Consider the following 22,631-nt stretch of genomic DNA (forward strand, 5'->3'; position numbering starts at 1 on the left):
AAATTGTATTCGCAAGCAAATTTTTAAGAAGTCCTCCGGTTTTCAAAAAAGTCTAAAAAGTGGCTTATCAAGAATTTTTGTTTTTAACGAAATATTACTGATTTCGATCTTTTGTGCATTTTTCAGACTTTTCGAAAAAAAAATTATTCAATTTTCCTTATAGGAGAACTCTGCTGACTACAGAGATTGAAAAAAAAACTTTGAGCGCTTTGAGAGCTTCGAGTCACCCCTGAATCAAGTCCGATTGAGCTGGAATTTTGCACAAGTTCGCTTTTTTTTACCATTCAACCAAATTTGCTCAGATTTCAAAATTCGATGATACAAATTTTCCCATTAATAAAATTGCCGTTTTTTTTCTTTGATTTGAAAATGTTAAACTAATTTTTGAAACATAAAATTTCGTACAAAAAGATCGTGAAGCAGATAATGTATAGAGCGATGTTTAGCCAACAGTGCTGGAGAACCTTTTTGTATTATCTCTGATAATTTAATGGTCTTCGATATTGTGATAGTAACACCGTTTATTTGAAGGAATTTCAATTTATATAACAATTTATTCATACTCACAACAATAAAAAATTAAAAAATCTAGATCACATGGCACAAAATTCTCATACAAAAATGAGCCACGGCGAGTGAACGATTTCAGTTGACTGAATTAGCTGTAATCGATTATGGTGCCTTCTGTTAAGATAAGAAACCTATTTTCTAACAAAATGTTTCTCAAGTTGTAAATTTGAATCTATTCAAGTAAAATTTTGTAGATTTCGAGTTTTATCCTTCCTGAATACAGTTCAATTGTTCAAAATAAAGCATTTTATTACAACTTATTCCAGTTGCTTTTACTCTCTGAAGCCACTATTGGATATCGATTTTTCTTTGAAAGGATTCAACGTTCAATTGCAGGGATGATTAATGCTACAAATATCGTTAGACCATCTTACAGAACCAAATTCGCAGTCATCGAAACGGACGGTCATTTAACTGTTATGTCTTTGTTCATTTTTTTTTTTTTTTGATAGTCGTTCCAAAAAATGTAACTCGAAAAAGAGTCGAAAGACATGCGGAAGGATTTCACTAAAGGATCGGAAAGGCTATGTAATTAAATGCTCAATCGTAAAATTTATTGAAATGTTATGAATTTGACTGTCGCAAACGCTTTAAATGCAAAGGAAGTTTAAACCATAGGATTGAGATCGATTAGATAAGTATGTAGATGATTCAAATATTAATTGGTTGGCTTTTATCTAGGAAGATAGAACGCGAATTTAAAACAACCTAATCATGATTAACGGTACTAAAATTTTGTGAGTGGTAAGTATCTGTCACTTCATGTGTTAAATTAGTATTTGATGAATGAAATTTGATGTTAAATTGATAAGTTCTTAAAGAAACCCATTCCAAAGAGGAGGTACTGTCAAACAAGGCATCATGCAACAGCAGAGTCAGATGCAACATTTGTATACCACATCACTTATTCAATTTGTAAATTAATACAATTTAATAAAGTTATCAATAAATGATAAAAAATTGATCATGACATAGTTTCTCACATCGTGATATAGTTAATTTTTTATTTTTTATTCTCATTGAAAATTAAAAAATAACGCAATACATACATATATGCACAAATTTTTACGTATTTCGATGCCGTAAAAACTTTACAATGATATCACCTACAAACTTAACATTGCTTGTATTATACTACACCAACTTTGTTGTTGTAAAAATATTTTTCCGAAAATCAGCATAATAATTTGTGTGTGGTATGATTATTTATCTGTGAACATTAATTTAAAAGCCATTGAAGTTGAAAAGTGTTGCATGATGCCCCATTTGATGGAAGGATTTTTGCTTCACCATTGACAATCGTTTGCAAAGTCTCGGTTGTGTTCCTCTTGCGGGTGAAATGTTTTTGATTCGTGCTTTTGCAGTAGAGTTTAGGGGGTTTCAATTCCACTTAATGGCGACACAATCGGGAGTGAAATGTTTTTTTTTTTTCGATAATGTGCTTCAAAAGCTGGGGATTGTTTAATCATTTAATGGAAATATTGTGAAATAAGTTCCTGTCAAGCGTCACCAGCATCTATGAGAGAAGCAAAATTTTCTGTGGCATGTGTGCGTGTGTGTGTGACGGAAGAAATTTCGACGGCTCCCTTCTGTTGAATGATCAATGCTGGCTGGGATGCGATGTTTTATGAGTAGAAGAAAAAAAAATCAAAGCTAGTGGATGTGTAAAGTGAACGCAAGTTTCGACTCAGCATGAGCGGAAGAGTCGGGTTTTGTCCCAGGGCAGGTGTGTGGGCATAAAGGGCATTCAATAAATCACAGCCTACTATGAATAGCGTGATGTATCGTGAATCAGTAACGAATCGGTTGGCAAAGATGTGTGAGTGTGTTTGGAGTTGGCAGAAGAAGAGATACTAACAAAACTGCTCGAAATCCTTTGATATGTTTCGGAGACAAAGTGATGTGAACGCTGAGCGGCATTAGAATGATGCGGAAATTTGGTGAGATCTATCCATATGTTTTTGAAGGAAAAATGTTCAACGATTTTTGCGTTAAACTTCTTCCATCAATGCGATGGAACTTTTATCTGTATCCTTTTATAACATGTTTTCATATTTTATTTATGTATATTCCGCATTGCATCATTTGATTCGTGCTCATAACTATATTGTATCATATTTTTCCATATCATTATATTATTCCTTGCATTTCCAGATACAAAGAATTTTAGAAGGAATGCATCTGGGGTTGACCCAAAGAAATTAATGCAAGCGGCACGGGTAGCCGGCCATTGTAGGTTTCTGAGGGTTGGATGCCTTCCTTCGACGAACCATCGGACCGTGGAAGCCCTAGAAGAAATTCGAAGGCCAAGCCACACAGACATAGGCAGGACCTTGCTACCGATGGGGGAACCATACATACATACATACATACATACATACCATTGACAATCGTTTGCAAAGCACACCTTTATCTTTTCAATGTACTCACTAGTATGGAATCCTGCATGATAATTTGTCTCGGTGCAATACCATCAAAATATTGTGAACCAGATGAAGCGTACGAACCTGTTGTTTGGCATATGACTGAAAACCAGCTATGCAGAATGAAACTTTTAATGTATTCCAATGTAGTTATAAATTTTAATTACAGACTTTATAACGGAGATCCAGATTCATATTTATTTTTACTGTATACATAATGATATATTACCAATGGCTTTTAAATCAATCATATACTTAGTTTATTTGCAATTTTACAAGTTTTTAATTCAATCAAAGTATCATCATTAGAATTTACAATTGTTTATTCTAGGAAAAATTGCCATTCCTGAAATAAAGCATTCATTTTTATATCGTTTCTCCTGTTAATTGCCCTTCTATAACGCCTCTTTACCTGAGGCTAATTGAAATTGACCAAGTTCTTCCGGTATAAATCAGTTTATTTGAGTTTATTTTCAAATGTTTGTAAATCCATTTGCTACTCAAACAGAGCATCTGAATCATCATCATGCAAAGCAGAGCTGTTTACTCGTTAATATTCGATGACAAGATTCGATGCAGTTATTCTGCTCTACATTTTATCAGTACGCAATAATCGAACCGATCACCCGTTACGACGATCCCATTCCGTTCCGAAAACCGCAAAAGCTCTTACAATGCTTCCAGGGAACGACTGGCTGGTAAGAAAGCAAAGTATTTCTTGTACCTATCAAGTATAGCTTTCGACAAATTTAGTGCAATGAATTATTCAAATTGTGCTCACAATATATTTCCTGGTGAACGGAACGGAATAAACTTCTCGCTTCGTGGCACGACATTCAACCAAACCAAACCAGACCAGGCAGCATCCTTCCTCATAAGTCCTTCACCAGAACTTCAGCACTCGGTGAGAGCAATATACACAGCCACTTCTTCCCTTGTCATAAATAAACTTTTCATATCTACTTCTGAATAATTTATGACTGTAAATTCCGTGCTCAGCGCAAATCGAACCTTTTGCAACAACAGCTCTATTTCCCCAAATCGATTAATCTTTTCGTCAATTTTCCTTTTCATTCATCCCCCGGTGGCAGCTAAAATCCGACGACGGATCCCTGGTCGGGAGGGATGAATTTGATGCCTTGAAAAACTAGTTGATTCATTTAGTGAAGAAAATCTTTTGAGATAAGCATCGCATAGTTAAATCGCTGACGAATCAAATACTTCAGTAATTGTGCACTAAAACGTTCATTTAAATCATCACCTATAACTTTTGCATTTAAATGCTTCTCAAAGTTATAAGTGGACCATTTTTCCAGTTTTAATGTAAACAATATTTCACAAACAACACCTTTGTCTGGTGAATTAATCAATTATTGAGGGTTTTTTTTAAAGTAGGTATGGAAAATGAATCTGGTAAGTATGGTATGGAAGTTTCATTCAAATGAAGTCAACCATACTTCAACAAAATTAGTTGGAAAATCAAGGCAATAGCAATGATTGCTTGAAAAAAAAATTGTTATTTCCTTTGATGGAAAATAGAAATAACAAAATGTTCTTGTTTTAAAAGTATGTTTTACTCTCTGGAGCCACTTTAAGTACTTGGATTCAAAAATCTGTATAAGTTTGTTTTTAGTCACATTTTCATTTTCTCTTAGTACACTTAGTTGCGAATGTCTTAACGATGGTATAACGAATATAATCGAAATATTTAAATACACTGCAAAGATTTTATTTCGAAAATTCAAGACTTTTGGAATTTTATGTATCTGATGACGATGATGGACAAATGAATGTTATATTTCATAATATTTTAATGTAAAATCGATGTAACCTTCTCCATATTTAAATTCCAAAAAACCTTAAGTAGTTTGAATTTGAAGTATAACTATCTAACAATCATTTTAATCCGTTTTGTTCTATTGCATGGTAAGGTTTAAACAATATGAGTGGCTTAAATTCAACTGTATTTATGATTTTTTTTACAACATAAGCTTAAAAAATGGAAATTATAACTTTAAAAAACTTTATCGTTAAATTCGTTAAGTTAATTACGAAGATACTATAAGAAAGCGGTGTCTTCAGCAAAAATGCTCATCAAACCACGCGCTTTGATAATCTTAAATCAAATTTTAAGGCGTGTCATTTTTGCGTGATTTACACAGAAAAACTTTTTTCCAGTGAACAGATAGAGCCAAACTGTCAACGTCAAGCCAACGGATGCAACTTTACCAAAGACATTACATACATATGACGCTATGTAAGTTTGTTATATTTTTTTGAATATCAAAATCTTGAGGTGTGTTGAAAAAAAAAACAGTATTCTGACTCTTACTTTTGTGAATGCATTCATATCAAAAAAATGTTTTATGAGCATTCGTATGTAATAAAAATTCGTCCATTTTTCTCATAGCGCAAATTTGTATCTGGAGGCGTAAGTTAGTTACAAGGAATTTTTTAGCAAAAGCTTGTACAAACCAAAATATTATTTATGACAGCATTATATAGTTCAAATATTAAATATTCAATTGTTAAATTATGGCAGATTGATTATATTTCAATCTCAAGGAAAATACTCTAAAATTTGTTAATTTCTAATACAAATTCTTACATTTAAAGAGCCTGCGATAGTCAAATTTTCATCGTTTTCCTTTTTTCTGAGTCCATTGCGTTGCTTAAATAAACGATTAAGCACATATTTCTTGTTTTAAGTCAAATTTGTAAAAATTAATAATTTCAAAAACGATAATTTTTTTTAAATTTGACTAAATGTTCTAAATCGCTTCTTTAAGCATCACATTGAACTCAAACAATAACAAAACGATGAAAATTTGACTTTTGAAAGAGAAATGGGGATGTTCTCTTTCACAGGGTCTTTAAATGTGTGAAATTGTATTGAAAATCAACAAATTTAGGATTTATTTCCTGAGTTTAATAAATAATCTATCTCTCATAATGTCACAATCAATTATTCGTCTTAAAGTTTTGGAAGTCTTTAAATCAAAATCAAATGTTAACATACGACCAATGAGACACATATGAGAAAAAAATATTTCCGAAAAAACATGAACAGTAAGCAATGGAAACCTAGCCATTGAACAAAATCATAATCAACAAAAACAACACACAGCATATTCTCTAGAAAAATACCAACAAACTGGTTCAAACGTCAGATATTTCAAACGCAATCGTTTTTTGATTTACATCTCAAAGGCCAAATGAGCCTTATTCAAAAAGATAAATCTAAATTATTAATAAGAGAAACTATGTTTGTACCTATTATCTTTTCTACGACCCAATGTTTTAAATGAAAATTTGATTTTTTACTTTAAAAACTGTTCTGAACAATCAATAATCGTTGCACTTATTTTTATTATTTAACATCCTTTCATCGATCATGGTTTTTATTAAATCTATGAAAAGTTCAAAAAATGATTCGAAGTGGCAACTTTAAAGGTAATTAAATTCAATTAGTATTTGCTTTTTGCTTGCAATATTAACAAACAAAACTTGTAATTTTAAGGAACTAAATTTTCCTATCTTTATTTTGTCAGTATAAGCTTCCAATGATGAATTGAAACATTCAAAATCAACATTATGAATAGATAAAAAAAATGTTTTAACCTTTCATTTTAATATCTGATAAATATTAAAACATTATTTTATTTCTGGCTATAAATAATTTAACCTCTACTGTGTAGAGTTTATTCGAAATTTTAACTCGTATTTTTTTCTAATGGTTTGAAAAAAAAAATCAATTTCCAACTTGTACTACACTGCTTAAAATTTATAAGGAGTGTATTCGAAAAAAGTCTTGTGGCTTTTTTAATTTTTAAATAGCGTTCAATACAGATATTCATTGACAAAAAATTTTGGGCAGGATCGAGAAAAATTCAGGAATGTTAAAGTGGGAGACCTCGACACAGCTGAAAATCAACTATTCGAGCAAAGTTCATATGGTCAATCGTTTATGGAGTCGTAGAGCTAAGATTTGAATAAAGGTGAAGATGAAGTTAAGGATTGTGAGAGATTTTATAAAGCACAATCCGAAAATTTCAACAGAAGAAGTGATAAAAAAGGTAAAAACATGAGTGATTTAATTTCTACAATGTTGAAATGATCCCAAATAAACAAAATACGGTGGTCATATCTTGCGCAAAATATTAAGACCACTAGTGGGGAAATATTTTGAATAATTTCGTATTGGATAGCAAAACGAATGCTTTAGCGAGCCCCTGGCAGGTTTCCAGTAATTTTTTTGTTGTTGACAATTCTAGCCTGAAAAATTGTATGTCTAGTTCTTAGAAGGCTGACGATCTGTGGAAGCTGCAAATCAGACAGTGATTCATAACAATTGACACGATGAAAGACAACATAGTTTTTACTGCTCTTACAATTACAGTGTAAACAACTGCAACCGAATGTTAGTCAATGTAGATTTAGTGGTGAATAGAATATTATGTGTGTGTCAAAATGGGTTAGAATGCATGTGTGCATGTCAGAGTATGTATATTTCCGTTTTGCGCCTGGAAATAAGTATAGCGATGTCGACATCCATCTTCCCTGACGCCGAGGTGTAAGAGGGAAATAAAACGACTGGCAGTCCACCAAAAGCTGTCTTCTGAGGAAATCAAGGCGGAGATGAAGCTGACAGTATCTGGGCGTCGGATTCGGCAAGTTCTCAAAGACGATCCTAATGGAGGATCTGTCATGATCTGGGTCGGCATGACTTTAAAGACACCTGTTTGTTTCATCTCTACCCGGATGGACTCAAAGATGTATTGTCAGCTATTAGAAGAAGTTCTTGTTCCATTTTCGGAAAATTTTATGGGCGAAAACATTGTTTTCCAGCAAGACAATGCTGCCTGCCATGCGTCCAGAGCTACGAAAGAGTTCTTGGAACTTCATAACATCCCTCTTTTGGAGTGGCCAGCCTGCAGACTGGATCTTAATCCGATCGAAAACGTTTGGGGGCTTCTCTCCCGTAACATTTTCAAGCATGGCCGAAGTTATGAAACGGCTGGAAAAATTAAAATGGCAATTAAGGACGAATGGTCTAATCTAAAGGGTGATACAGTCAAAATTTGGTCAAGGGAAAACGCGTGTAAATCGGTGAAATCGTTTATTTAAAAAATCAAATTTAATTCCTTTTTCAAGTTTAATTAGTATAAAATTCAGGAAAAATATTCAGTAAGGCTTCCGCATTTCCAAATCCGAATTGCCGGGCCTTACGCTTAACCCCTGCCATCGGATTTCGTACAGCCACCTTGTCCACCTTCTTCGCCGCAGAAAGTCAGTTTGCTTTGAACTGCTGCTCGTCCTTAGCTGTTTTTTTTGTCTTCTTTAGGTTCCGCTTGACAATAGCCCAGTATTTCTCAATTGGGCGGAGCTCTGGCGTGTTGGGAGGGTTCTTGTCCTTGGGAACCACCTGCACGTTGTTGGCGGCGTACCACTCCATGGCCTTTTTACCGTAATGGCAAGATGCCAAATCTGGGAAAAACAGTACGGAACAATCGTGTTTCTTCAGGAAAGGCAACAGACGTTTATTCAAACACTCTTTCACGTTAATTTCTTGGTTGACAGTCCCGGAAGCTATGAAAATGCTGCTTTTCAAGCCACAGGTACAGATGGCTTGCCAAATTAGATATTTCTTCGCGAACTTTGACAGTTTCATGTGCTTGAAAATATATGCTGTCTTTCCCCTTCCTTTTGCCGTATAAAATTCCTATCCCGGAAGCTGCTTGTAGTCGGCGTTGACTAAGTTTTCGTCGCCACCACCAGCCAAACTTCGTCAGCATTGTCGTGTACAGCATCAGGGATCGCGCTTTGGTCGTCGTATTTTGTTTATCATCGCGATTTGAAGTCACTACCTTCTTGTAAGTCGATAGTCCGGCTCGTTGTTTGGCTCGATGCACGGTTGTAGACGATACACCCAGCTTATTTACGGCATTTCGGAGTGAGATGTTAGGGTTTCGCTTGAAACTACCGGCAACTCTCTTTGTCGTCTCAGCGGCCTCCGGTTTTCGATTTCCCCCCGATCCAGACTTCTAGGCTGTCGGGACACGTTCCCCGAACACTTTAATTATATTTGTAACGGTTGATTTGGCAACTTTTAGTGATTTTGCCAGCTTAGCGTGCTCTTCTTCCTTGGACCGCATGTTGACATCAGAAAAGTGAATTCCAAAATCAAAATAGGACCAGCATTACACACACACACACACACACACACACACACACACACACACACACACACCTTCAAAATAAGGGGTTTTCAGGTTTTTTTAAATGCAAAATTGAAAGAAATACGTCAAGGCGATATTGACCAAATTTTGACCGTATCACCCTTCATCACGTTCGTCGCCACGTCACCCATATTTGGCAGACGGGTGTATTTCCTGGGGGGCCCCGTCACATCAAAAAGCAGGTGACGCTCTCTTACTGGAGTTTACTGCTCAGCTTCGCCACACGTTTCAAATATGGGAGTTCTCCCTCTTAGCTTTCTCTCTCTGAAAATTTCTTTGGGCCCGGCTAGCAAAACTACCAAAATGAGCGTGGCGACGAACGTGTTAATTAACTCAGCTTTGATGGACAGTAATTTGATTTTATATTATTCATGGAGTTACGAAGAAATGGAGTATACTTTTGCTTAGAACATAAATCTAAACATATCATCTTGTCGTGCCTCACACTTTTATTTTTTAATGCGCGTTTATCATTCTCCCCGACCGGATCTTGCCGGCGAAAGCTAACCCTTTCAATTTTGACGGGACGTTCCTAATCTGAGCAATTTCATCTCGTTTTTCTTCCCGCGCCGTCTTCCAGAGAAATGCTGCCCTGCTGATGGCCCAGAAGGAGCAGCGGCTCAGCAACGTATCGACAGTAACGCTATCGTCATCCTCCTACTCAAGGAAAGGACGGCGAAAGGATTCAACGGCTGGCCCAGGAACAGGAAGTGCGACCAAGGCGACGACAACGACTCAATCCCCGACGGGCAGCAAAATGTCGGCACTGGGTCACAAGGCACCCTTCCTGTCCCGGGTCACCTTCTGGTGGATTATGCCGCTACTCTGGCGTGGCTATCGGGAACCGCTGGAACTGGAGAATCTCGGATGGCTTCCGGACAGTGATACCAGCCGGTACCACTACGATCAATTTCTGTCCATTTATCAGCGCTTTAAGGTGAGTGTCGATTGGATATCATTGAATACATAGAAGGGAAAAAACAACCACTTCTTGGTAATGATGGACGATCTATCGTTCTGTTGAGATTTACCGGGTACTAAATAAATAAGGGATTACTTTCCTCAATTGAAGTGATTTGCTGTTGGCTAAGATTGAAGCGGATGATGATTTGTCCTGTTGATAAAAATATTAGAGACTGTTGATTCGAGGAACACCGAACACCACTTTGAAATAGTTGGAGCATGAGAAACAAATAATGACATGACATGTGTTGAAAATGATTCTTTTTAAATTCTGTTCACTCATTTTCAACATCTCTACATTTAATTTAAGTTTTTTATACACCTAAAATTTTCATTATCTTGAAATGATTTTACTTAAAGAACGTAGCTTTAACCGATAAGGCCGAAAAATTCAATTACAAATGTAACTAAAGGTGTGGGTAGAAACTTCATATAATTTATTCCAATTAAAATTCATTCTTCTATTAAAAAAAACAAACTTAGTAATCATTTTAATGAATATTGATCATGATATATTTCACATAACTCTTTATATTTTTTTAAAATACCCAGTAGAATTATCAGATTCACAATACGATGTTTGACGACAGGGAAGAGGTGCATTTCCCTGCATTTTAATAAGACTGATCCTCAACTTCTGGCCGATACACTACACTTAGGGGTGATTCCATAAAAAACAAATAATCTATAGTTCATCCTAATAAGAATGAGATAAGAAGATATGAAATTTGTCATCTGATGACTGAGGTATGCCAATACAAAATTATCTCACATCTCACATGGGGCTTCTACCAATAACGGAATTAAAGACTACCATTTCTAAACAAAAATTATTATTTGCTCCTCTAAAGCAAAATATCTTAACATTCCTTTCACGCTTATTATCAGCAGCAAGCCTTTTCTATGGTTAGATCTTGCTAAAATTTGACATGCGTTCTTCTGGTAAGTTAATGATCAGTTTTAGCTTGAAGCTAAATAGTGAGACTTATCATGTTTAATTCTTTTTATACTGAGATTAGCACTCTGCGGTACAAAGATTACTGTTTTTGTAAAATAACAATAACTTCCAGAATTTTAATTCGACTTTTGTTTAAAGCCACTTTAAAAATCTGTTTAAAATTTTCATTCCGGGTTCATTGAAAATCAGATTATTTCAATGTAACAATCGAGTATAAAACTGTCGATAAAAAAAATTTTTTTAACTGTATTTTTTATCATTTTTTCTACAGGGTGACAAAAAAGTCCGGTCACACTTTTTCGGGGTCACCTGTAGCCTACACGTTGCATCTCTGTGGTGCCTTCTATATGTCAAATGAAAGGGCTAACCTTGCTGCCCAAAGTGGCAGAGTTTTGTTTCTGTGCAGTTTGTTTACATTAAGTTGTGAGCCATGGCAGAGTTAAGGGCAGCTGTTATCGCTTCTCGGTTTGGCGCGCAGATGACGAGGGCTTTTTTTCGGACAAGAAGCAGTTCGTTTTGGAGCAAACAGTCAATCGCCAAAATGATCGAGTTTGGAGTGTGAGCCTCCAGCAAGCTCCTGCGGACAAGCTGAACGTTTCCCGGTTCCAAAACAAGACGTCAGTCTTGCTTCCTGACAGATGGCGCAGCATCCCACATCGGAAAGGTTGTTCAGGCGTGGTGTGAGGAAAACTTGACCGATTTCATTTCGAAGAATGAATGGCTTCCGTCGTCTATGGATCTGAATCCACTGGATTATTTCGTGTGGGGATACATGATGTCAAAGCTGAACGACTATAAAATAACAAACTTGGAGCAATTTAAGCGAGTTATCACGAAAATCTGGGACGACATGCCGATGGAGCAGGTGCGCGCCGCTTGCGACGACTTTCCGAGACGTCTGAAGCTGGTTCGTTCAGATAAAGGTGGTGTAATTCCGAGGTATCGTCTGTGAAGTATCTTTATGAGTTACTATGTAAGCTATGAAAGCCAGATTCAGATTTTCTTCTTATTTCTTGAGATATTGAGGTTTTCCTGTGTGACCGGACTTTTTTGTCACCCTGTAGATGTACCAAATATTCGGTAGAACGGCCGAATATCGAATATTGACCTTTCCAACTATTTGGCCAAACGAATATTTGGCCGAATATTCTGTTGAGGTTTCAATAGAAATACAAAAACCATAAATTCAGTTTTCTTCTATTTTCAAGTTTTTGATGATTTGAAGTTTTTTCACATTACTTTTGGATATTTATAAATTATCCAAATTAGTTAAAAAATTTGACAAAGCTGTTATTGCATACATAATATTCATATTCGGAGCATAACACAAAAATTGTTCTATCTACTGAGATTTTTTTACATTCCATTTTAGGATTCAGCGCCCGATTTTACATTAACAATTTTGGTAGTTCAATAAAGTTCAGGTTAAAATTTTGTAAAAATGTTGACCCATAATATTTTTTTTGTTAAATCTAAGGAGTATTTAAAGGCTGAAATTCATGCAAAGCTTGGTGTTTCGTCTACTTGAACCCGAACAAAAGAACATTTTTTTGTGAAAGGATTAGTTAAGTGACTTATGATTGTGAGGGATCTGTATAGATTGTTTGAAATGTGTTTCTGACACTGTAAATTGGAAAAAAAAATATCGTCACTTGAAGTAAGACGAAGAAAATTTATTTTGTAAAAAATTTTAAAAAATCCTCATTTTTTCGGGACGCTGCGAAAAACTTGAAATTGGGCAGTGTACGGCGAATTTCGTTATCAAACATTATTCGAAGTAAGTTTTACTCTGAGTTTTGAAATGAGGAATAAATACAGCCGAAATAAATGTTTAGTTAGTGATCGTGAGCACATGAAATTTTAAATGAAATTTCTTTTCTTCTATCTGTGTACTATGAGTTTATTCTATACAAAATGAAAACCAAAAATGTTTTTCCGTACTATTTTTTATTTTTTTGAATGATATTTCATTTATCTATATATATAAAAAGCAATTTCTGTATGTTTGTTTGTTTGTTTGTTTGTTTGTTTGTTTGTTTGTTTGTTTGTTTGTTTGTTTGTTTGTTTGTTTGTTTGCCCTCTATAGATTCAGCCGTCTTTAGAGCTAGAGGTCTGAAATTTAGCATGGATGCTCATTAGGACCAGGAATGATGAAAAATGTTTTCAGATTTTCGGATGACCCCTTCTGAAGGGGGTCATCCATACAAGACAAATATTGATTTCGCGATATTGATGTTACTTTCCGTCGGATTGTATTGAAAACTTGTACATGAGTGTTTTGAAAGACGAGCAATCGATTCAAGGTGTCAAACTTTGTGTAAGGGGTCAGCCAAAGGGATCGTCCATATTAACTGTTCGCTGTTTTTGAGATATTGACGTTATTTTACATCGTATTCAGATGAAAATGGGTTCAGGATAGTTTTAAGTGACGTGCATTCGATTTGAGGTATCAAATTCGATGTAAGGGTCCGGCAAAAGGGGTCGTCCATATTAATATTTCAATATCAATCTTTTCAATAGGGAAAAACAATTGATTTCACTTATCCAAATTAAAGTAAGGGGTCGGCCAAAGGGGTCGTCCATATTAACTATTCATTGTTAATGCGATATTGTTCCCATTATACAACGGATTCAGATGAAAATTGGTACACGAGAGTTTTGAGGAACTGACAATCGATTATTAAATTCAGTGTAAGGGGCCGGCAAAGGGGGTCGTCCATATTAACCTTTCAATATTTTTGCAATATCGTCGTTATTGTACATCGGATTGGAATTAAAATTTGCACACGGTAGTTTTCAGGGACGAACAATCGATTTCAGATGTCAAATGTTTTGCCAGGGGTCGTCCATATTAATCAATTTTCCACTGTTTTTAGCAATATTGACGTTATTATACAAGGGATTGCTTTGAAAATTTGCACACTGGAGTTTTGAGGGAAGGGCAATCGATTTCAGATATCAAAGATTGTATAAGAGGCTACCGAAAGGGGTTTAGCTTTTTGGCAATAATTGCTTTGTTATGCAACGATTGAGTCGAAATTTATACACAGGGTTTTTGGCACGGTCAATTGATTCCTGATTTCAAATTTTGTAGCAGACGACAAACAAAGTGATCGTCCAATGTTTTTGCAATTATTACTTAACAATGACTTCAAAAGTGCATCTGGAAAATGCTTGGTAAATGACTTTAATACAAACTGTTCATGACATATTCCAAGTTGAAAGCGAAACGCAGTTCGTATGGGATCAGCTAGGTTTATGATAAAATATTATTTAATTATTTCCTTTGTTTTCTGCATGTACCTAGCATAAATCAGTTATTTGATCTCTTTCTGTATGAAAAAAAAAACAATTTGCCAAAAATTGGTTTACAGTTTAGGATCCAGTTTTTTTTTCCTTTATTAATAACTTAAAATAATAATAATATAAAAAAATATATAATATAAAGGCTCATTGGCTTTTACCATCACGGAGCCGGATTTCATGGTTGTTATTTATAAATGTAAAATAATAATATTTATTTTTTACAAAAAATCCTTGATGCATATCTGCATGGTATGTCCATCTATTTGGAGGGATGATAAATCGTAAATGATTTTTTCTTTGTCTTCAGTCAAACTACATCATCGCATTGTTCAATCCGTTATTATATTTGTATTTTAGCTGCAACAATGAATCCGTTGATTGCTTTCATCGTTATAATATCCTGGATGGCGATGATATCTCTCAAAGGAATTCCAAAAGGTTTTCCAATCCTCTCCAATTCCGCCAATAGGTGTCGGCGGGGAGTACTGTATCGCTGGCATCTCCATATCACGTGATCAATATGACCGTAATCTTCTCCGCACTCGCAAAGGTTAGTAGTGGTGTGCTGAATTCGGAACAGATGTGCATTTTGAGTATAGTGATTCGAAATTATTCTTGACATATTTTTTATAAACATTCTTTCTACATCAAATTTAGCGAACCAAGGAGCTTTACTTACGGAGGTAATGATACTATAACAAAATCTACCAAGATCACTACTATTCCATTCGGTTTGCCATGATTCCAAAGTTCGAATACTTAACGTTGGAAAAAAAATCTCGAGACTCATGTTCCCTGTGATAAACTTCTCCATTTAGTGCTCTATTCTTAGCTAGGGTGTCAGCCATCTCATTACCAAAAACTCCGTAATGAGAGGGAACCCATAAGAAAGAAATAGAATAATTTAAACTACGCAATCTATAAATTTCTTCTCTAATTTTCAAAACCATGATTCCAGTTTTTCCGGAAATTCTAAGTGTCTTTAATGCCTCAAGAGAACTAGCGGAATCTGAACAAATTAGGTACGATTGTACAGGGAGACTGCCAATAAATAAACATGTGTAGTATATAGCGGTAATTTCTGCAACGAAAATGGAACAAGGAGCAAGAAGAGAAAAACTAGCTTCATGATTAACATTGAAAACTCCAAATCCGACACAATCATGATAAGCTGATCCATCTGTATAAAATACATTTTTCGAGGGATAAACTGATATTTTTTCTAAGCATAAATTTTTCAATAAGGCTATTTCAAGTGCATTAGCATTACTCGAGTTTTGCTGAATAAGTGAGAGATCAATAGCTGAAGATAAGTTCATGGATACGGAATTTGATTCATAGTAATGTAAAATGGACGAATTCGAGGTACTTAGAGTCAAACATTCTCTATATGAACTCAATAATTTATTTTCAGGTTTGTATTCGAATAATGTATCCAACCGCTCCATTATAAGTGACTTATTAATGTGACAATCAATCAAATATCTACAATTCATTTCGTTGAAGCGAAAATGTAAAGGCGGTATTCCAGCTAGAACTTCGACAGCTAATGTGTGTGTTGATGTCATTAATCCCAAACAAATACGTAAACAGCGGAATTGAATACGCTGCAATTTTATAAAGAGACATTTTGCTGCTGTATTAAATAAAAAACAACCATATTCCATTACCGACAAAATTGTAGTTTTGTATAGTTTGATCATATCAGCCGGATGTGCGCCCCACCATGTACTGGATATTGTTCTTAAAAAAATTATTCGTCTTTGACATTTTCTTACTAGGTATCGAATATGACATCCCCAAGTACATTTTGGATCGTAAAACACTCCGAGGTACTTAAAGCCTGCTGCCCTGATTATTTCATTTCCATACAAATATAATTGAATTTGCGATGGATTATGTTTACGGGAAAAAACGACTGATTCTGTTTTAGAAACCGATAGTTCTAAACCAATATTGGAAGCCCACTCAACCAGACCATCTAGGGTTGTCTGTAAACTTAACTGAACTTCATGTGCATTTTTACTTGAAAACCAAATGCATGCATCATCTGCATATTGAACTAAAGAACAATTACTTGTAATGCAAGAATCAATATTTGAAATGTACAAATTATAACAAAGTGGACTAAGAGACGAACCTTGAGTGAGACCTATCATACTGTGTCGCACTGTCTTAATTTCCTGATTTATGGAAAAGTGTAAGATTTTCAACGATAGTAGATTGTATAAAAATTTAACCATTTTCTCAGGAGATCCATAGAACGATAATTTATGGCATAAAATATCAATTCGAACTGCATCATATGCACCCTTAACATCGAGAAATACAGCTACCAATTCTTCCTGACGTGCAAAAGCAATTTGTATGTCACAAGCAAGTAATGCTTGACAGTCGCGTGTGCTTCGATTCTGTCGAAATCCGTATTGAGATGTTGAGAGCATATTATTTTTCTCAGCCCAACAATCCAAACGAGTATGGATCATTTTTTCAAAGGTTTTTCGGAGGCATGGTAGTAAACCAATAGGTCTGTACGAGTTGGGTTTTGAGGAATCTTTCCCTGGTTTCAAAATAGGTACTATTTTCACCGACCGCCAATCGTTTGGTATTGAATTATTATTGAATATCCAATTATAGGCATTGACCAAAAGCTGCTTAGCATTGCAAGGAAGATTTTTAATTAATGAAAATTTTATCCCGTCTATTCCTGGGGCAGTGTTATTACATGCTGATAAAGCTATTTCCAACTCGTCAAGAGTGAAATTGTCGTTAAGATGTTCAAATGTTATTGAGGATTGTTCAAAAGATGGGGAAATAGGGGGTACGAAAGGTGGGCTTACAATATTCGCAAACTCTTCTATCCAGTCTACACTATAGTGTTGATCATTATTTACGTTTGGTTCAAAATTCCGAAGACGGCGAGCAGTGTTCCACAAAACAGACATTGAAGTTTCCCTACTTAGCGACTCCACAAACGTCTTCCAATATTCTCTTTTTTTGGTCTTGAAGGTTCTTTTACTTATAGCTTCCAAACGTTTGTAATTCAGGTAGTCGTTCATGTTACCAGAAGATCTGAAAATTTTGAAGGCTTCTGATCTTTCTGAAACAATTTTGTAGCAATCGTCATCCCACCAAATGTTGGGAGGTTTCCTTCGTTTATTATTCTTATTAAATGGTTTCGATTGAGCTTGATTCGCCGTAGTCAAAATCAAGTTTGACAGAAAATTATAAATATTTGAAGTAGGTATGTTCTCTGCGTTCTCAACTGCATTGAAAATAATATACCTGTATTTTTCCCAATCAACGTTTTTGCTAATATCCATTGGAATGATTTTAGAACAATTTGAATTTTTTAAACATTTGATAACAATTGGTAGATGATCACTGCCAGCAGGATCAGAGAGCACAGACCAAGTAAAATTAAAAGCTATTGAGGAAGAACAAAGGGAAAGATCAACTCTACTACATCTTCTGGGAGGCGAAGCTACACGTGTTATTTCTCCTGTATTTAGAATGGATAATCTGAACTTATCAAGAACGTCATAAATTATTTTTGCTCTGGCATCATCATCCTGCTCACCCCAAGCACAGCCGTGAGCATTAAAATCGCCAAGTAAAAGAACTGGACTCGGAACACAATTTAGTAAGGATTGAAATAAATTATTAGAAATACTACAGGAGGGTGGAATATACAATGAAACAACTGATATGTTCTGATTATCAATTTTTATAGAACAAGCAACGGCTTCAATAGGACTTAAATCAGGTAAATTAATTCTTTGGAACGAGTATGTATTCTTGATAGCCAGCAAAACACCCCCTGCCCGTGTTTGTCTATTGAAATATATAACATTGAATGACGGTAAATTTAACGTTAGCGTTCCAGCAAGAAATGTTTCAGAAAGAGCTATGCAATCTGCATCAGTCTGATTAATAAAAAGTCGGAGATTTGGTTGCTTTTGAAGAATGCTTCTGCAATTCCATTGAAAAATCGTGAAATCGTTACCCTGCGCTGAGTTAGCCATCGATACAAATAAAGATTCCAAGGGGTGGCCACAAAGAGATTATCTTTTTCAAAATCATTTTGATAATGAGGGACAAATTAAACAACAATTCTTTCCAAACATTATCCAAATTCAAAATATTTGAAAACATTTCAACGATTTGTGTTAAAGTAAACTTTTGAGAATCATCTGAATTAGGATTTTCGGACTGTTCTGGTATTAATGGAGGAAAATCTGTTTCTTTCAAAGGAAACCCAGGAGGATTGATTAAAGGTTTTTCTTTCAATGTAGATTTCGGATGATCTGTAGGTTTTGTTTGTTTCTGTTGGTTTGAGGGATGAGATCTCTTGCGTTTAGGAGGCTCGTAAGAACAGTGTGCTACCTCACCATCATCTTCCGAGTGGTCTTCCAAAGAACTGAATGTGTTATTTATTTATTTATTTACATAGTATTCCGTCTCACGACATAACTTGACGAACATAATTCCTAAAATTCACTCGGTTCATAGCAACCGTTCTCCAATTTCTCGGGCACCCCACGTTCGCCAGATCACGCTCCACTTGGTCTAACCACCTCGCTCGTTGCGCCCCCGCTCGTCTTGTTCCTACCGGATTCGTAGCGAACACCTGTTTTGCAGGACAGTCTTCCGGCATTCTCGCAACATGTCCAGCCCAGCGTATCCGGCCAGCCTTCACCACCTTCTGGATACTGGGTTCGCCGTAGAGTCACGCGAGCTCGTGGTTCATCCTTCGCCTCCACACTCCGTTCTCCTGTACGCCGCCAAAGATGGTTCTTAACACTCGTCGCTCGAATACCCCGAGTGTACGCAGGTCCTCCTCGAGCAATATCCATGTCTCGTGCCCGTAGAGAACAACCGGTCTAATAAGCGTCATATACAGGTTACACTTCGTGCGAGGGCTAAGTCTTCTCGACCGCAGTTGCTTGTGGAGTCCATAGTAGGCACGACTTCCGCTGATAATTCGCCTCCGGATCTCACGGCTGGTGTCATTGTCTGCGGTCACCAGTGAGCCGAGATAGACAAAGTCTTCGACTATCTCCAGCTCGTCGCCGTCGATCATGACCTTGTTATTACTGGACAAGCGGGTTCGGTCGGTCTCGGATCCGCAGGCCAGCATGTACTTCGTCTTGGACGTATTAATCATCAACCCAATCCTTCCTGAATGTGTTATTCCCAGCAAAACTTTCTATACCCACTGACTGAACGATCTCAGCATATGAAAGCTTCGACCTTTGTTGTAGTCGAGCTTTTGCCACCTTAACTCTTTGTTTGTAATTGGGACACTCTCTTTTGGAGTCATGAGTTCCCTTACAATGCAAACAAACATTCTCCTCTATCCTACACTCACTCTCGCTATGTGATTCCCCACATTTTCCACATCGTGGTTTGTTGGAGCACATCATTGCGGTATGCCCGTATCTCTTACATTTGGTGCACATGAAGACTTTCGGTGTATACAACCGAACAGGAATGAGAACCCCATCAATTACTAAGTAGTTGGGGAGAATACTACTAGCAAAGGTAACCCTTATTGCATGAGATGAAGGAACAAAGCTTTTTACACCATCTTTTATCTGAGTTTCTAACAATTGATTACATTGCAAAATGGGAACACCAGCAACACGAGGATCATTAAATTTACCCAATCCCCTCTCCAAAATATCTTTAAAAGCAAGCGCCTCTTGATTAATAACTCCGTTGATTTCCACTTTGACGCTTGGAACATAAACTCGATATAGTGCAGACAACTTTTCGTTAAACACAACTTGATTGGCATCCACTCGTCTAGCAAATACCATGCGTACTTTGCCATATGATATTTTTTTGATTTCTTTGAATGAAGGAAACGATTTATGAACTTCGGCAGAAATTAAAAGTACATTTATTGGCTTTTCGGGATCTTTCTGGCGTACAAATACCTCAAACGGTCCCGTGACCGATTCCGGGTACTGTCGCAAACGTGTTTCGGTTGGTTCTACTAACAAAGATGGAGGCAACAATTCAGAGAGATTATCGATAGGGACATCTGAATCTTGAGAGGATACAGCAACCTCACGGGTCTGTTCCTCCATACCCTGGCCATTTTGGGGCCAAGCCCCCTGGTTCGCACGTGATTAAAATATTATATTTTTTTTAAATTTCGGATATCAATCTAAAATCGAATCATATACTTATCTTGATTGAAAGCAGGAGCAAACAATGGGTGCACAAATCTGTCAAGGCCACTACCACACTACTATACCACGAGGTGCTCGATGAGAGAAAGACGACCGTTTTCCACGAGTGATAGGAGACGAATCCTAGGATCCAGTTATTGCGCAGATTTCAGAAAAATGAGTTTTTTTGAAATTGACTTAGATTTGTATAGTTTTGAGTTAAAAAAATGGAGCAAAACTCTAAATTATTCGAAAAAAATCGAAATTATACACAAAGCCAGAAAAGCGAAGAAAGAAAATTTGTTAAACAATTTGTAAGTGTATTTGTATATCAGTTGAAATGCCCAACTAAGCTATAGAGCAGACCTCCGCTCTATTTAGAGTTTTTCGCGATCGTTCCACTATTCAAATAACGCCTTGGAGATATTTGGTCCCAAAGTGCTGCCTTTTGTACCCAAATACATAAATCCTTTTAATGCACTTTAACCAAAGATCCATCGAAAAATTATGAGTTATTTTGAAGTAAATACTTTGCACAAAAATGGTTTTAGCTGAAAATGCGACTGTTTGAAAATGGTTTTTAATATGAATTAAAAAAAGCTCTCTAATGCGACATATTTTGTTCGCTGAAAACATGAAAAGATCGGTCAACTAGTTTATTTTCTACAACGTTTTACCCGTGATGCAATTTAAGTCGGAATAGGCATTATTTAAATTCCTTTTAATATGCTTTCAGAGCTTCGTTCTCAATCCAAAATTTAGACGACATTGATGTGATTGAAAGTAACTTAAGGAGTATCATTTGGAAGAATACAAATAGACATAAATTTTTTAAAATTTTGATTTGATTTTAAATGAAACTCATTTTTTTCATTAATTCAAAAAACAAAAAAAAAAGTAAAAAAATGTTTTTGAAAAGACCAAAATTTTGTTATTAATAATCAAATTAACAAAGTCGGATTAAGAGTTAGAGGATCCGGTGCAATTTTTCTTAAACTTTTTTTTCCATTAAACTTGTATTACTTATTTATTAATTGTAACAGCAAAGTATTCCATTATTTTTGTAAATTTCATAATTTGAGCAAGCTTTATTTTGGCTCAAAACTGATTGCTGATATACTACATAAAAAGAATTAAATTTCAACAAAGAAAATAATAAATCTCAAAGAGAATAAGTAAAATATAATGAAAATTGCTTGGATACATTTAATACATACATATAAACTAAATTTAAGATACAAATATTAACATTAAAATTGAAAATTCTGAAATCAACATTTAAATTCAGAATCGTCTTGAAAATTCAGCATAAAAAGTTCTAGGAGGAAAAATAAAAGATTCTGCTGTTGATTTCTCATTCATACTCGAGAATATAATCCTGACTAAATATTCAGCCTCACAACATAACTTCAATTCAAAAAGACATAGACCAAACTAAAAATCTGAATTTTTGTTTAGAAATAAAGTTGTAGAATGCAGAATTCATTGTTGAATCATGTATTGAAGTTCGTTAACGAATTAAATCTGAGCTAAGATAAAGATTCGAATCTTAAATAAATATCATCAATTCAAAAAAAAAAATTCTTTACCAACGTTCAGAAAAGGAAAGCAGAATTTACAATAAATGTTTTGGAAAAATCACAAGATAATGCATTGAAGTTAAAGTAGTGGACAAAGAACAAACAATGATTTTAAAATCATCAAAATCAATATAATAAAATAGCAAATGTATTCAAAGCCAAAATCAGTTAAAGGAAAAACGACGTCAAATTAAACAGAATAAAAAAACTCAAATTTTGAAATAAAAATCGTGAGCACGGAACTTCGTTCATTCATCCATACATTAATTCATATTCAGAGTCTGATTTTCAAAACAGAATTTTAGAATCATTTAGAAAATGGAATGGGTAATAAGGGTTAAGATAGGGTTGCCATCCGTTCCGCAATTTTATCGAATGTTCCGCCATCCCGCTTTAAAAAAAAAAATGTCTCG

At 35.4% G+C, this 22,631-nt stretch overlaps 1 protein-coding gene across 12 annotated transcripts in view; it reads left to right on the forward strand.

Annotated features, from left to right (window-relative positions):
• LOC129741933 (ATP-binding cassette sub-family C member Sur) overlaps positions 1-22,631 on the forward strand; it is a 373,059-nt gene that overhangs the window by 122,402 nt on the left and 228,026 nt on the right. For all 12 annotated transcript variants that reach the window (XM_055733758.1, XM_055733747.1, XM_055733756.1 and 9 more), the window contains exon 5: positions 9,813-10,169. In XM_055733758.1, coding sequence (XP_055589733.1) covers positions 9,813-10,169 — 357 coding nt within the window. The remainder of the gene's footprint in view (positions 1-9,812; positions 10,170-22,631) is intronic.

Source organism: Uranotaenia lowii, chromosome 2 (genome assembly GCF_029784155.1).
Source record: "Uranotaenia lowii strain MFRU-FL chromosome 2, ASM2978415v1, whole genome shotgun sequence".
Lineage (NCBI taxonomy): Eukaryota > Metazoa > Arthropoda > Insecta > Diptera > Culicidae > Uranotaenia > Uranotaenia lowii.